At 42.9% G+C, this 14,302-nt stretch overlaps 1 protein-coding gene across 3 annotated transcripts in view; it reads left to right on the top strand.

Annotated features, from left to right (window-relative positions):
- Positions 1-14,302, top strand: part of Mgat4d (MGAT4 family member D) — a 49,337-nt gene that overhangs the window by 15,696 nt on the left and 19,339 nt on the right. For all 3 annotated transcript variants that reach the window (XR_005091648.1, XR_005091647.1, XM_037206126.1), the window contains 4 exons: positions 4,545-4,703; positions 5,719-5,856; positions 8,367-8,500; positions 10,552-10,595. Coding sequence is in view for 1 of the 3 variants with exons in the window: in XM_037206126.1 (XP_037062021.1) it covers positions 4,545-4,703; positions 5,719-5,856; positions 8,367-8,500; positions 10,552-10,595 (475 nt within the window). In the remaining 2 variants the exon portion in view is untranslated. The remainder of the gene's footprint in view (positions 1-4,544; positions 4,704-5,718; positions 5,857-8,366; positions 8,501-10,551; positions 10,596-14,302) is intronic.

The raw sequence follows: 14,302 nt of genomic DNA, 5'->3' as shown, positions 1-14,302 counted from the left end.
TGAATTGCTGTTTGAAACCAGAACTTATGCAGGACACTTGGCTTAGCTGGGGAAGGGACTGGACTCCTGGACTGAGTCTACCAAGTGATCACAGTTCGGGGAGGACTTGTCTGGAGGAGGTGGGAATGGAGGGTGGCTGGGTAAGGGAGGGCGTGGAGTGGGAGAATAGGGAACATGCTGATATGTAGAATTGAATGTAAAATAAAAAATATATATCACAAATAAAATAAAAAAAAAATAAAAAAAAAAAAAAAAAAAAAAAAAAAAAAAAGTGAGAAGCAATGATACTTAGGACCATATCAGGGGCCTTTTATATTTTTTAATTTTTTTGGGGGGGCAGCATTTATTCTAGGCAAGAAATCTACCACTGAGCTGTAGTTCCAGCCCTGGAGTCTTTTATTTAAAACTTTTTGTGTTCATCTATTTATTGGGAAGCACAGCGCAGGTGTGGAGGTCAGAGGACAACTTTTGGGAGTCAGTTCTCTTCTTCTGCCATGGAGGTTCCAGGAATTGAACTCAGAGCATCAGGTTTGGTGGCAAGTGTCCTTCCTGCCGTCCTGCTGGTCCCTCGGAGTGTTTGTTTATTTGTTTGTACACGCCTTTAATCCAAGCACTCAAGAGACAGAGGCAGGCAGATCTTTGTGGGTTAGAGGTTCAAGGCCAGCCTGGTCTGTAGAATTCTAGGACACCAGGGCTATGTAGAGAGAATATGCATCAAAAAAGTCACTTTGATCCATTCTGCATATAAACTGGGTTTTGTTTTCACAGCTCCACAATGATGCTCTACAATGATGCTCTACAATGATACTCAGTAGACCAAAGCTTACAATCACTGTTTAACTCAAATTTCCCACATTGATTCCCTACCACATTGTCCCTACTCATGGCCTGGGTGAATGTGTAGCACTGTGAGCTTTTGACTATTCTAGGGATACCTCGACTCATCACAGAGATCACAAGAAGCAGGGCTGCCTGTCAGTTAATGTCTTTGAACACTTCTTGTGTCTGTTTCTGTGAATAGTGCTCTCCAGAGAAGACTCTCTGTTCATGTGTACCAAATTGGTCCTTAGGGGACTGTCTCAGGTAGATTGCATCACCCGCAATGTAGCAACTCCAACACATGATTCATTTGGCAGAGACAGTTATCCAGGGAACCCGGATGACACAGTGTGCACTGTGGCCACACCTCAGCAGTACCCAAGAAGTGAACAAGGGCAGTTCTGTCCTCACTGAAGTCAGTTCTTATGTGGTGAATCCATTTGCTGCCTTCATCCAGCTGAGGGAAGTCACTGTTTCAGACTCCAGGAATTCAGTAAATGCAAACCCCAAATGTCTTGTTCTCAAGTTTGCATTCTAGAGAACTCTATGCTGAGCCATCATGTTGGAAGAAAGGAAGGAAGGAAGGAAGGAAGGAAGGAAGGAAGGAAGGAAGGAAGAAAGAAGGAAGAAAGAAAGAAAGAAAGAAAGAAAGAAAGAAAGAAAGAAAGAAAGAAGGAAAGAAAGAAAGGGAAATTGGGGGTTGTTTATCACAGAAATCCACATTTTCTTATATAAAACAACTCACTGAATTATTTCCCTGTATTTATCTGATATTTCTGTGGTAAAATGAGAAACAGAAGCAGGCAAAAGTCTTGGAGCATATAATGTAAGATATTAAGCACTCTGTAGTGGTTATTTAAGATGGGGCCTCAATGCATAGCCCTACTGACCCAGAACTCACTATGTGGACCAGGCTAGCTTGGGCTCAGGTCACAAAGATACCCCTGCCTCTGCATCCTGAGTGTAGGCCTTAAAGGTGTGCACACCATGCCTTGCCCAGTGTATATTATTTGTTTTTTTTTTTTTTTGTTTAGTTTTTTTTTTTTTTTAAGTAGAACTATAGTTAATATTTGGCCTTTTGTATGCCTGTAAGAATTTTTGAATCGCTCCCTACTAACATCTAACAATGTTAACAAGAAAGCTATGGTTAGAAGCTGCTCATGTCCCTCATTTACCCTGAACATGTCTTTTAACTACTTAGAAGGGAAATGTGGACCTGTTAATGTTGAGAAGGATGTGGAATGATGGCTCACATGAGGGATGGGCTTCCGTGAGAACCTCTTCTCTGTCTTCACTGGTGGCTCTGCATTCCTTCCAAGTTGACACTCTCTTACTCCAGGGCACTGTCTTCACGTGTGACCTAGTGTGAGTCACCCATGTTGGCAACAGACCGGAGGGATAGATATGAAGAGGAAGGGAAAGTCTTGGTTCCTGTCTCTAAGTGCAGGGTCTAGAAAGAACATGTGCCTGTTCATATCGAATCTCTGCCCAGATGACATCCATCTCCTTGTTTTCCAGAATCTATACCTGGTGACTGGAAACAATTGGAAGAAAACAAGCCATTATAAAGATGCCTCGGCTTCATGAATCTGCCCGTGTTCTAGTTTGCTCTCTGTTGCTGTGCTAGTGCACTCTTGCCGAAAGCCACTGGAGGGAGGAAAAGCTTGTTTCAGTTCTTGGGTTATGGTCTCTTATAGACAAACAGTCAGGCAGGAAGTTGGAGGTGACTAACTTCCTATTCCATGCAGCATTACTTCAGATCAAGGGACTCACAGCCAAGGAAATGCATCAGGAATCATGGAGGATGTTGCTTGCTGGCGGGGCTATCCTGGACCCATTCTCAGCTAGCTTTCTTACCCAGCCAGGACCACCTTCCCAGGGAATGATTGCACCCACAGTGAGCTGGGCCCCTTCTGCATCAATTAGTTATAAAAATAAGGTCAGTCTGATCTAGTCCATTCCTCTCTCAGATGGCTTCAGGGTGTCTTCAGCTGACAATAAAAGCAATTAACGTAGCCATTGTTTCTTTAAGATCATGTCACATTCCTACCTTTCCACCTTTTTAGAAAATTATTTTCCCCTTCATTCTCTGCTAGCCTCCAGGACCCTCATTCTCAGCCCAGAGCAGGCTTGTTATTTCACTGAGAAGTACAGACGTTAACAGAGAGCCTCCGATGCCCAGTCACTAATGGGAAGCCCATGTGCCAGGCTAAGCGCCTGTCTCCCCTGCGTTTTGTCCCATTCAATAGCTGCAACCTCTCCACGTGGACCAAGGCACCACCCCTCTTGTCTGTTTTCACATTGCTTCATCACTTGCCCCATCTGTCCTGGGTCATATCCAACAGAACAAGAAGGCTGGTTTTCTCCCCTTAAAAAAAAAGTGAAAAACTACTGTCTTCCCTCCCTCCCCCCATACACACACACTAGCTTCTAATGCTTTCCCTTACAGAAAAATTCCTAGAGAGGGCTATCCAAACTTCCTGTCATATTTTCTCCTTCTGTTATCTTCTGAATCCACGGCACTGTGTTCACCTACATCTCTTCACAGAGAGCCAGGGCCCACTCCAGCCCATCCAATCACTATGATTGATTCCTAGTGTACTGAATAGTTTTAAGTCAACTTGACACAAGCTTAAGTCATTTGAGAGGAGAGAACCTCAATTAAGGAATTGCATGCATAAGATCTGGCTGCAGAGGGTTTTCTTTTTTTTTTTTTTTTTTTTTTTTTTGCAGAGGGTTTTCTTAATCAGTGATGGAAGCGGGAGGACCCAGCTCATTTCGGGTGGTGCCACCCCTGGGCTGCTGGTCCTGGGTTCTATAAGAAAGCAGGCTGAGTAAGCCATGGGGAGCAAGCCAGTAAGCAGCATCCCTCCATGGCCTCTGCATCAGCTCCTGCCTCTAGGTTCCTGCCCTGCTTGAGTTCCTGTCCTGACTTCCTTTGATGATAAACTGTGATGTGGAAGCATAAGCCAAATAAACCCTTCCCCCCCCCCCGGTTGATTTGATTAGGGTGTTTCCTCACAAATAAAATACCTAATCAATGTGAGGCACCCTCCTCACATGGTGCCTGGGATGATGATTCCCTCCTCGATAGCTAAGCCATCTCAGCCTCCCCAGCTGGCTTCTATGCCTGCCTGTGTTGAATATCCTCAGACTTAACCAGTGTGTGTTCCTGGTCACTTTTCATTTTATGGTTTGGTTTGTTCTGGTAGTTCTGGGCCTGGAATCCAGAGCCCAGCTCGTGCTAGGCAAACCCCACTCAGCAACATCCCCAGCTTTCTGTTCATTTTTCCACAGATAAATTCCTAAGCACCCATTTACAGGAAGGCCAATGAGTTTTCTCTATAATTACAAATTAAACTTATACATAATAAGGAAAATTTGGAAAACAAAACACAAAATAAAAAAGAAAATAATCATTGGTAATATCACTTCCCACATATGACTGTTTTTTTAAATTTTGTTCTTTTAGCTATCTCTACATGCTATGTGTATATTACATATATATTCACTTATTTCTAGGTACAACCCCTATATATAGTACCATATATGTACAAACCCCATATAGAGTGTCATATATGTACAAATCCATATGTAGTGCCATATATGTATAACCTCCATATATATGTACAATATGTATATAGTACTATATACAACACCTTTGTTATTGGAAAATTTCGTTTTGCCCACTGCATGTATAAACTAGATATTTGTTTCCTTTGCAGTCAATCAACTAATTAATTGCAGAAACCATATTTTGGAATTTAAGGAAACGATGCTACGTTTAAAAAACAGAAGTGACAGTCATCACCAAAATCTAGTGCAAGTCTTGAATGAAATGAAGTCTGAAATTGCCAAGACAGCAGACGCATCAGGAAACTTAGGTGCGTGTTACTTTTGCCTTTGTGAATGCTCACCTTTCTTACACAAACTTGGAGGTTTAGATTTAGATGCTTCTGATTCTAGACTGCCTCCCCCACTAATAGTCCAGTTAATACTGGTGTTTCATTGTTAGACATGCAGAGCTCGGGCAAGACACACGGATGGCACACTTTCCCCATCTCCACCATGACGGTGATTGCGCATGTGGTCTCTGAGGTCTACCACCGTCCATGATCAATTCAACAGAAGCACCAGAAGCCCTGGCGGCATCTCTCACCCCCCTTCTCCTCATCACCATGCATCTGAGGGGCCACCCATCTTCTCCCTCACCATCTCTACTACCCCGGTACTATTCACATGCACCCTACTTTGTTTATCTTTTTCAAAACTGAAGAAGAGATTATTTAGGAACGATGTGACTAGAGTTGCTGAATGTTAAGGGGCCACACAAAAGTTACGAAGTTGCAAGTTTTAATGAAGAGGACATCCATCAAAGTATCGGGGTGCTTATCACAGCCTTTTCATCAGTGCTCATCAGTCCAGGATTGGCACTTCTGCTGGTTTCTGGGATAGCTCACAGTGCTGGGCTGAAATTAAGCACCGGTTTAAAAATAGATACTCATCAATAACCATTGAACTACACACCATATAGAATTACGATAACAATAATTTGCATATATTTCCTTGAGCACTAAGTCTGTGGATGAATTTACCAGCCCTCATTTTTAAAAAAGGTTGTATCGGGCTGGAAAGATGGCTCAGCAGTTAGAGTGCCTCTCATCAACCAGAGAACCGCAGCTCTGTTCCCAACACCTGCCTCGGGAGCTGTGACTCCAGCCTCAGGGGATCTTGTGCCACCTTAAGGTCCCAGCAGCCACCTCGCACACTCATGCATGCTAGGGTGTGCAACCCCCCACCTCCGCCTCACAAATCAAAAATTTAAAAACCTAAAGACGCATCCCCACCAGAGAGGTAACACGCTGTGTGAACTCGGCGGCCCTTCTTTTTCTCTTGCAGTAGAGAGGAAAATGAGCATGCTGAGTGAGAACGGAATACTTCCTAACAGATTTGAAAGCCTCAGGTTCTTCCTCCCTCATCTAAGGACCACAGGGAACATGTACCCAGATGTAGCCACTGGCAGAGGAAAAGCAGGTGGTAAGAACAGTTAGAACTGGGAAACTAAGTTCAAGTATTTTGATCTTTGGGAGAATCTATATCTTAAAATTTCAGTTAGCATACAAAATAATGGGTTTCAGTGTGAGATGTGTGTGTGTGTGTGTGTGTGTGTGTGTGTGTGTGTCCACGTGTGTGGTTATCATCTCTTTTTGGCCATATTTGCCCTCCATCACAACTTTCTCCTGCCCATCCTCCCTCTACTCAGTGGTTCCCATCTTCCCCTTCCTCCAAGAAATCCCTCTAGATTTCATGGTGAAGTTTTTGGGTTTGAAGTAGTAAGATACTACTGTGTAGACTTCTAGCCATTAGGTGTGAATTTTGAAGAAAGTAGTCACTCCACTTAGTGTCTTGAATTTAGGTTCAGTTTCATTAGAGATGCTTGGAAAATTAATTGACATATGTCCAGTACACACGAAGCATCTTCTAAGTGCCTGGCAAAGGGTTTTTGTTGCGTGAATCCTAAATGGTCTTAATAAAAACCCAGAGCCAGATATCAGGGTGAAAACTGAAAGATCAGAGAAGCAGAGTAAGCCACAGCCACCACCTCTTACCTTACCAATTCCTCAGCCTGAAAAAGAGCTAGTTCCTATCTCCTCCTGCCTTATATTCCTTTCTCTGCCCAGCCATATCCCTTCCTGTCTCAACCTTCCTAGTGCTGGGATTAAAGGTGTGTGCCACCACTGCCTGGCTCTGTTTCTCTTTTAGACTGGATTAATCTCATATAGCCCAGTGTGGCCTTGAACTCACAGAAATCCAGATGGATCTCTGCCTCCCACATGCTAGGATTAGAGGTGTGTGCCACCATTGCCTGACCTCTATGGCTAACTCTGTGGCTAGCTCTGTCCTCTGATCTTCAGGCAAGCTTTATTTGTTCAAAATATCACCATAGTTTTCCTTGTGTGGACAAACTTGATACCTGGTGATCGTCCTATTCTTCCCACTGTCTTATGACCAATATCAGCAAAAGATGGTTTCCAAAGAGAGGATGGTTATTTATTTGTTTGTTTGTTTGTTTGTTTGTGGGTCTTTTCTTTCTAGACAGGGTCTCACTATGTACCCTAGGCTGACCTTGAAATCATAATGCCTTTGTTTCTACCTCCTGAGCACTGGAGTTACAGCCAGGCGTCACTACTCCACGTAGAGGAGGGGCCATGTGAGACCAGCTTGGAAGCATGAGTTCAGGCTCATCAGCACTGCAGCTCGGACCAGAGACACTGAGCCGAATCCCAGAATGTCTGACATCCCCCAAGTCTCCTTTGCTCCAGTGAGAGGGTCACCTGGGGTCAGGCTCCCAGGCTGCCAGAGTCTCCTAAGGCCTTGCTGGGACAGAGCCATGTTCATGTCTGCTCTTACACCACAGCGCCAGACAGAGCTGAGTGGCTGCGACAGAGACAGCTGAAAGTCTGTCCTGTCTGACCCTTCACAGAAAAGGTTTGCCAGTCCCCGGGCGAGCTAGTTCCTCAGGAATAAGTATGCATCACATGCCTCTGACATACTGCCCAGGCCTGGAGTGTGGAGAGAGTATGCCTCTGAGACACTGTTTCACATCTACTAAGCTCTTACTGTTTCCCAAACTCAACTCTTGTTTTCCCATTACTTTGCTTTAGTCCCCAGAAGCCAGTGCAAGAGGCCAATCTCTACCTACCCTGTCTTAGACGCACGAAAGAGAGGCTGAGAGACAATAAAGGGATTTTTTTCAAGCTTACATTGTAGATATCTCTAACTCCATCAGAATCCCCCTTGAGAGCCTTCAGAGCATTTTGAAGTGTGTGTGTGTGTGTGTGTGTGTGTGTGTGTGTGTGTGTGTAAATGATAGTTTATAGTAGAAGTTCAAAGGCAATAGGAGAAATACATAGGCTATAAGATATTAGGCACGAAGAATAAAGGTAGCTTAAACTAAATATAAACAGTGAGGGAACCAGAGCTGAAAAGGCTGGTGTGCACTTGCACACCAGACACTGGGGTGATCAAGACTGCCTGTAGAAGCTCAGCTCCTGTCTAGATCATGCGGGGCCCGTGCTTCTCCATACTTTCCTCATTACAGGTGCCTAAAGCCATTTGAGATACATATTTATCCCATCAAACCATTTAAAAATGACATCACTCAAGGTTTCCACAAATGACAATATTTCAGACTACCTGTCCCACATGGGACTCCAGCGCCTCTTCAGAAAGAAGACGGGAGAACCAGCCGTTGTGGGACGATGTATACCGAGGTAGATAGGTAAAAGATGTATTAACGAATGGAAAATGTTTCATTTTATTTTCTCTACAACGAAATTCTCCAGCATGAGAACACTTTGGAGTCTAGTGCACTCACTCACAGTGCAAACGACAGAAAATGAAAAGCAGAACATAAAGTAACACTGTGCAGTGTTTGGTAGTATGGCTCAAAACGCTCTTTTTGGCAAGCACAAGACCAGCTCCCTCACAGGTAGGCATGATCTGATGGTAAGCACAGCTTGTCCTATGTCTGTGCCCGTTTGCAGTTTCTTTCGCACTGGGAATCACCACCATTAACAGAAGGAACCACACCTACCTGAAGCAAGCGCTGACTTCTGTTCTGTCCAGAATGACGCCTGAAGAAGAGGAGGACTCTGTGGTGATTGTCTCTGTCGCTGACGTATGTATGGGAACCGAGGTCCTTCACCCCTCTATGTAGCCTCTAAGCCCCTCAACAGCAACTACTATTCCACCAGGATTTTGTTTTTTCACTCAAAGGAAGCACCCCACAGATACCTTTGAGAGTCTAGGTGAAATATTTAGTACTTATTTGCTACCACTGGGAAAGACTGTGTATGGAAACATGAATCTTACATGAGAGCCATAATTTAAAACCAAATTTCATTTAACATAGGATGTTTACATTCAATAAAATACAAAAATTATTCAATTTAATTATAAATTCAATAATTTAATTGTAATTATAAATTTCAAATAGATATTGAAATTATTACTGAAGTGATAAAAATCTGACTAACTCAATAAAAGGTAAATATATGCATTATTAAGTTCTGGTAACTACTGTTAATTGAAGGCTCCTTCCTAGACTTGAGGGGTTGTGGAGAATTGTTCTAGACATCATTTATAACCTGTATAACATCTCTGTAAAGTGTGTGTCACGGCCCTGATTTTATTTATTTATTAAAGCACCTATCTCCTTTTTTATTTTTTATTTAAAACAATTTTTAATTTAATCATATTTTGATTAAATTCTCCCCCTCCCTGAAGTCCTTCCAGACCCTCCCCCATAGCTACCCTACTTTAAGTTCTTTCTCAAAAACGAACAAAAGTTCAATACAACAACACCCCCCCAAAACCAAGAAAACAAAATAAAACACCACCACCCCAAAACAAACAGCACCAAATAAAACCACACATACACACACACACACACCAAAAAACAAACCAACCACTGTGGAGTCCATTGTAAGTTGGTCAATTACTCCTGAACATGAGGCCTGCCCTGGAGTGGTTGATATACCCAGTGTCACTCCATTGAAGAGAACTGATTTTACTTTCCCAGCAGGTATAAATGACAGTTCAGTTGTTAACCTTTACCCTAGTCACTAGGTTTTCATTCATTCATTCATTCATTTAAAAAGATAACAAAGTAAAATATAATAAGATAAAACAAAAACTATCACATCCAAGTTGGGCAAGACAAACCAACAGAAGAAAAAGGGCCCACGAAAAGGCACAGGCTCTGTGCTTGCTGCTTCAGTCTCTGGGAGTTCATGAGTTTTGCTCGTGTTGATTTAGAGGACTTGTTTTCTTGGTGTCCTCCATCCCCTCTGGCTCTTATATTCTTCCTGCCTCCTCTTAGGGGTGGGTGTCCCCGAGCTCTGAGGGGAGTGATGAATGAGAGTGTAAAGAAGATATATTGCCCAGGAACTAACAGACTCGAGTATAGGACTCTTCAATGGCTACATCAGTTTCTTTTTCACCCCAACCCATAAAGTAATCACGATTTCATTTTGAAAATTTGAGTAAAACTATAAAGAATTATGTATTGGTATCATAGACTTTTGTGAGGAGGAGGAGTTGGCAACATGTAACACATTTCAAAATTCAAATTCTGGTAACTTGTTCTTAGGAGATAGGCAAGTGTCTGAGCACAGGGACAGTATGAGTACATAGCAAGCTAACCAGGAACATAGACTGTGCCTGCGTGGTCATCCTCCAGTAACACTGCTCTGTTCCCTGCCACATGTCCTTGGCAGTCCAGGGAACTTTTCTGTGCCTCATTTCATCTGTAAAGTCAGGCTGATAGTATTCTTTATGTCGCAGGTCTTTTGAGGCTGATATTAGCTAATATAAATTCAAATCTGTGCCTGGAGTGGTGCTCAGCTCAGAATGAATGTCAGACACAAAATAATTCTAAAGTGTTTCATTTTAGATGCATAAGAGTGTATATACTAATTTAAGTGTGATTAATGTAACATTCCATACTTTGACACATGGAGAAGTGTGCAGTAGTTTCTGTATCCAAGTAAGTGTTCTTTAAAATAAATGTGTATATTTTATATTTTCTCCTAGAAAGTGAAAACACTAGAAATTATTAGGGCATGATATTTCACACATAAATTCCATGTAGCAAACAAAAGTGTTGTCTTGATAAAACCATGAGGCATCCTTAATTTCAGCGATTTTTTTTCTTTTTTCTTTTTTTAGACTGATGGTTATTTAAATTCTGTTGTTGACATGGTTAAAACAAAGTAAGTACTTTCTGATAAATTTCAACATCAGCCACTCTTTATTTTTATGTTCTACTCTTGTCCAATTGTGTTAGCATTTATTGATCATATTCTCTTCAGTGACTGTGGCTTTTCTCAATCTGTGATAAAGTATAGCACAGATTTTTTTTCCTGGGTCTGCAGACTTCGTACTGGAATTCATATTTCCTTGCTTTATCTGCCCCCTCCCCCCTGCAGATGGGGAAGGCAGGGATGAGGCAGCTCCAGAGGTGTAAGTAGACTTCCTGGGGTGGAGAAGAGTAGAGAGCCTGTGCCTGGTACTGAGTCCATCGGAAATCAAAAGCCAATGTGCAAGGCTTTTGGAACTTTAAGTGTACTTGGATCATAGATACTTGAGGTTAAGCAGGGAGGTATGATAAGCCATGGAGCGATTCTGTCCGAAGCTAAGGAATTTGCAGTTTTCTATTGATCAGGGCCCTGACCCTGGCCACTGGCTTCTAGGGTCCAAACTCAGTGGTCATGCTTGCACAGAAGACCGTTTTACCCCATGAACCATCTCCCCAGCTCAATTCCATCATTTCAGATGAACACGTTAATAGAATCAGTAATTTCAAAACTCGGTGATGAGACTTGGGCTATGTTTTGTTGGCAATCCTGGGTTCAATCCCTAACCCAACATTTTTCTAAGTGATTGTTTCTCAGTTGTTATATGTCAGGAATGTTATATAACAGGAATGTAGCCAGCAGTGATGTATTCCGTCTTTGTCTACTCCATTTAGAAGCTGACGTGGATAAGACAAAAACAAGTGGGTAGGGATTTGTCAAGATCACAAGTGAAAAGAGAACCATTCTCTGATACATGTGAACACTTGGAGTTTGCTCTATAGGTTCAGAGATAACATCAGTGGGGGCTGCAGAGTTGGCTCAGCTGGTAAAGCACTTGCCTTGCAAGCCCAAGGACCAGAGTTCAGATCCCACACTAAGAAGAAGAAAAAAGCCACGTGGGCATAGTAGTCCCCCTGTAATCCAGTGTGTAGGAGGCAGGGGTGGAACCCCTGAGCAAGCGGGCTGGCCAGACTAGCTGAGTTGGTGAGCTCTCTAAGATGAAGTGGGAGATCCCGCCTCGATATAGAAGGAAGACAACCCACATGGGCTCAGGCCTCTGCACACACGCACAAACATAGGAACATGAATACACACAAGTACAACATACACGTGTAAAAATCGGTGGCTTCAGAAACTGCTGTTTTATAGCTGAAAATGAAGAATATAAGGAAATTATGTGAGAGATTTTAGAGGCGATTCTAGGGTTGATAGTAGTGTTGATGTTAATGCAGGGCACTTTGAATAATTATTCTTAAATTGTGACAATGCAATATTTTTATTTTGTGTAAGTTAATATGTATGTGTATGGATGTGGTGTGTTTGTATGCGGTGGTGTGTGTGTGTGTGTGTGTGTGTGTGTGTGTGTGTGTGTGTGTGTGTGTGTACCACCAGTACGCATGCAGAGCCAGGGGAGGATTCAGGCCCCCGTCCTATCACTTTCTACTTTATTCCTTTGAGGGTGTTCAGCTGTACCTGGAACTAGAATGATAGCCAGCCAGCCCGGGAAAGCTCCTTCCTCTGCCCTCCAACAGCACCAGGGTTACAGGGGTGCACACAGCCATGCCTGACTTTTCGTGGGTTCTAGGGTCCAAACTCAGTGGTCATGCTTGCACAGAAGACCGTTTTACCCCATGAACCATCTCCCCAGCTCAATTCCATCATTTCAGATGAACACGTTAATAGAATCAGTAATTTCAAAACTCGGTGATGAGACTTGGGCTATGTTTTGTTGGCAATCCTGGGTTCAATCCCTAACCCAACATTTTTCTAAGTGATTGTTTCTCAGTTGTTATATGTCAGTTAATGTGAATATATAAATTTCAATTCGTGTTTAATTTCATACTGTTCAGGATCTTGTCCAGATCTTCCAGAGTAACATTAGATTTGAATTGATCATTAATTTTTAAAACATTAATGATGTTATATACATAAAACTTTATTGAGACTGAACATAACTGTATTTTATACAAAAGCATGTTGCTGCAAGTTTTCCCCCTTACACATCACTATGAAGAAGGCTATTCATTTATAGTGGTGACTGTCAATTCTGGAAGTCACCTCAAGCACATAAACTGTATGTAACAGAAACCAACAACCTTGAAATATTTCAGAGAATCCTAGAAAACTATCACCACCCAGGATTGCAAGAGACAAAATCTCTCTCCATCAGTAAGGGGAAATTATGCCACCCAATGGGAAGTTATTTGACCTTTAGTGCCTTAGGATTTGGGGTGATGTTGTTTGCGGTGCAAACTTTTTTTTTCTTTTATAATTTAATTTTACATATCAACCACAGATTCCCTTGTTCTCCCCCCTCCTGCCCTCCTCCTCCCAGCCCACCCCCCAATTCCCATCTCCTCCATGGCAAAGACTCCCCTGAGGATTGAGTTCAACTTGGTAGATTCAGTCCAGGCAGGTCCAGTCCCCTCCTCCCAGGCTGAGCCAAGTGTCCCTGTATAAGCTCCAGGTTCCAAACAGCCGGTCCCACTGCCTGGATGCCTCCCAAACAGATCAAGCTAATCAACTGTCTCACTTATCCAGAGGGCCTGATCCAGTTGGGGGCCCCTCAGCCATTGGTTCATAATTTATGTGTTTCCATTTATTTGGCTATTTGTCCCTGTGCTTTTTCCAACCTTGGTCTCAACAATTCTTGCTCATACAAATCCTCCTCTTTCTCACCAATTGGACTCCAGAGCTCCACCTGGGGCCTGGCCGTGGATCTCTGCATCTGGTTCCCTCAGTCATTGGATGAGGTTTCTAGCATGACAATTAGGGTGTTTGGCCATCCTATCACCAGAGTAGGTCAGTTCAGGCTGTCTCTCAACCATTGCCAGCAGTCTTTTGTGGAGGTATCTTTGTGGATTTCTGGGGACCTCTCTAGCACTTTGTTTCTTCCTATTCTCATGTGGTCTTCATTTATCATGGTCTCTTATTCCTTGTTCTCCCTCTCTGTTCTTGATCCAGCTGGGATCTCCCACTCCCCTAAGCTCCCTTTCCCTTGACCTTTGCCCTTCATTACCCCCATTCATGTCCAGGCTGTTCATGTAGATCTCATCCATTTCTCCGTCATTGGGCAATCCCCATGTCTTTCTTGGGGTCCTGTTTTCTAGGTAGCCTCCCTAGAGTTCTGAGTAGCAGTCTAGTCATCTTTGTTTTACGTCTAGTATCCTCCTATGAGTGAGTACATGCCATGTTTGTCTTTCTGAGTCTGGGTTACCTCACTCAGGATGATTTTTTTCTAGATCCATCTATTTGCCTGCAGACCTCATGATGTCATTGCTTTTCTCTGCTGAGTAGTACTCCATTGTGTATATGTACCACATTTTATATTAACCTCCGCAGTCCAAGCTTCCCCAGGAGTGTGGACACTTAAATTTCATGTGATCTTCATTCTCCTCTACTGTACGCGACTCCTATATCTGCCTCAAAGTCACATAATTTCATTTTAAAATTGGATGCTCCATCTCTCACTTTCACTCCCCTTTTCTCCCACACCAGTAGTTTCCACTCTCTGAGGTAATATTAGAATTAATTCTCTTAAGTTTTACATTAGAAGGCGGGCAGAGCAGCAGACCTAACCATCCTGGTACTTGGGAGGCAGAGGCAGGAGGACCAGCCATAGT

Source organism: Peromyscus leucopus, chromosome 5 (assembly GCF_004664715.2).
Source record: "Peromyscus leucopus breed LL Stock chromosome 5, UCI_PerLeu_2.1, whole genome shotgun sequence".
NCBI classification, from domain to species: Eukaryota; Metazoa; Chordata; class Mammalia; order Rodentia; family Cricetidae; genus Peromyscus; species Peromyscus leucopus.
Note: the sequence above shows the minus strand (reverse complement) of the source record. Positions and strands in the feature narration are given on the sequence as shown.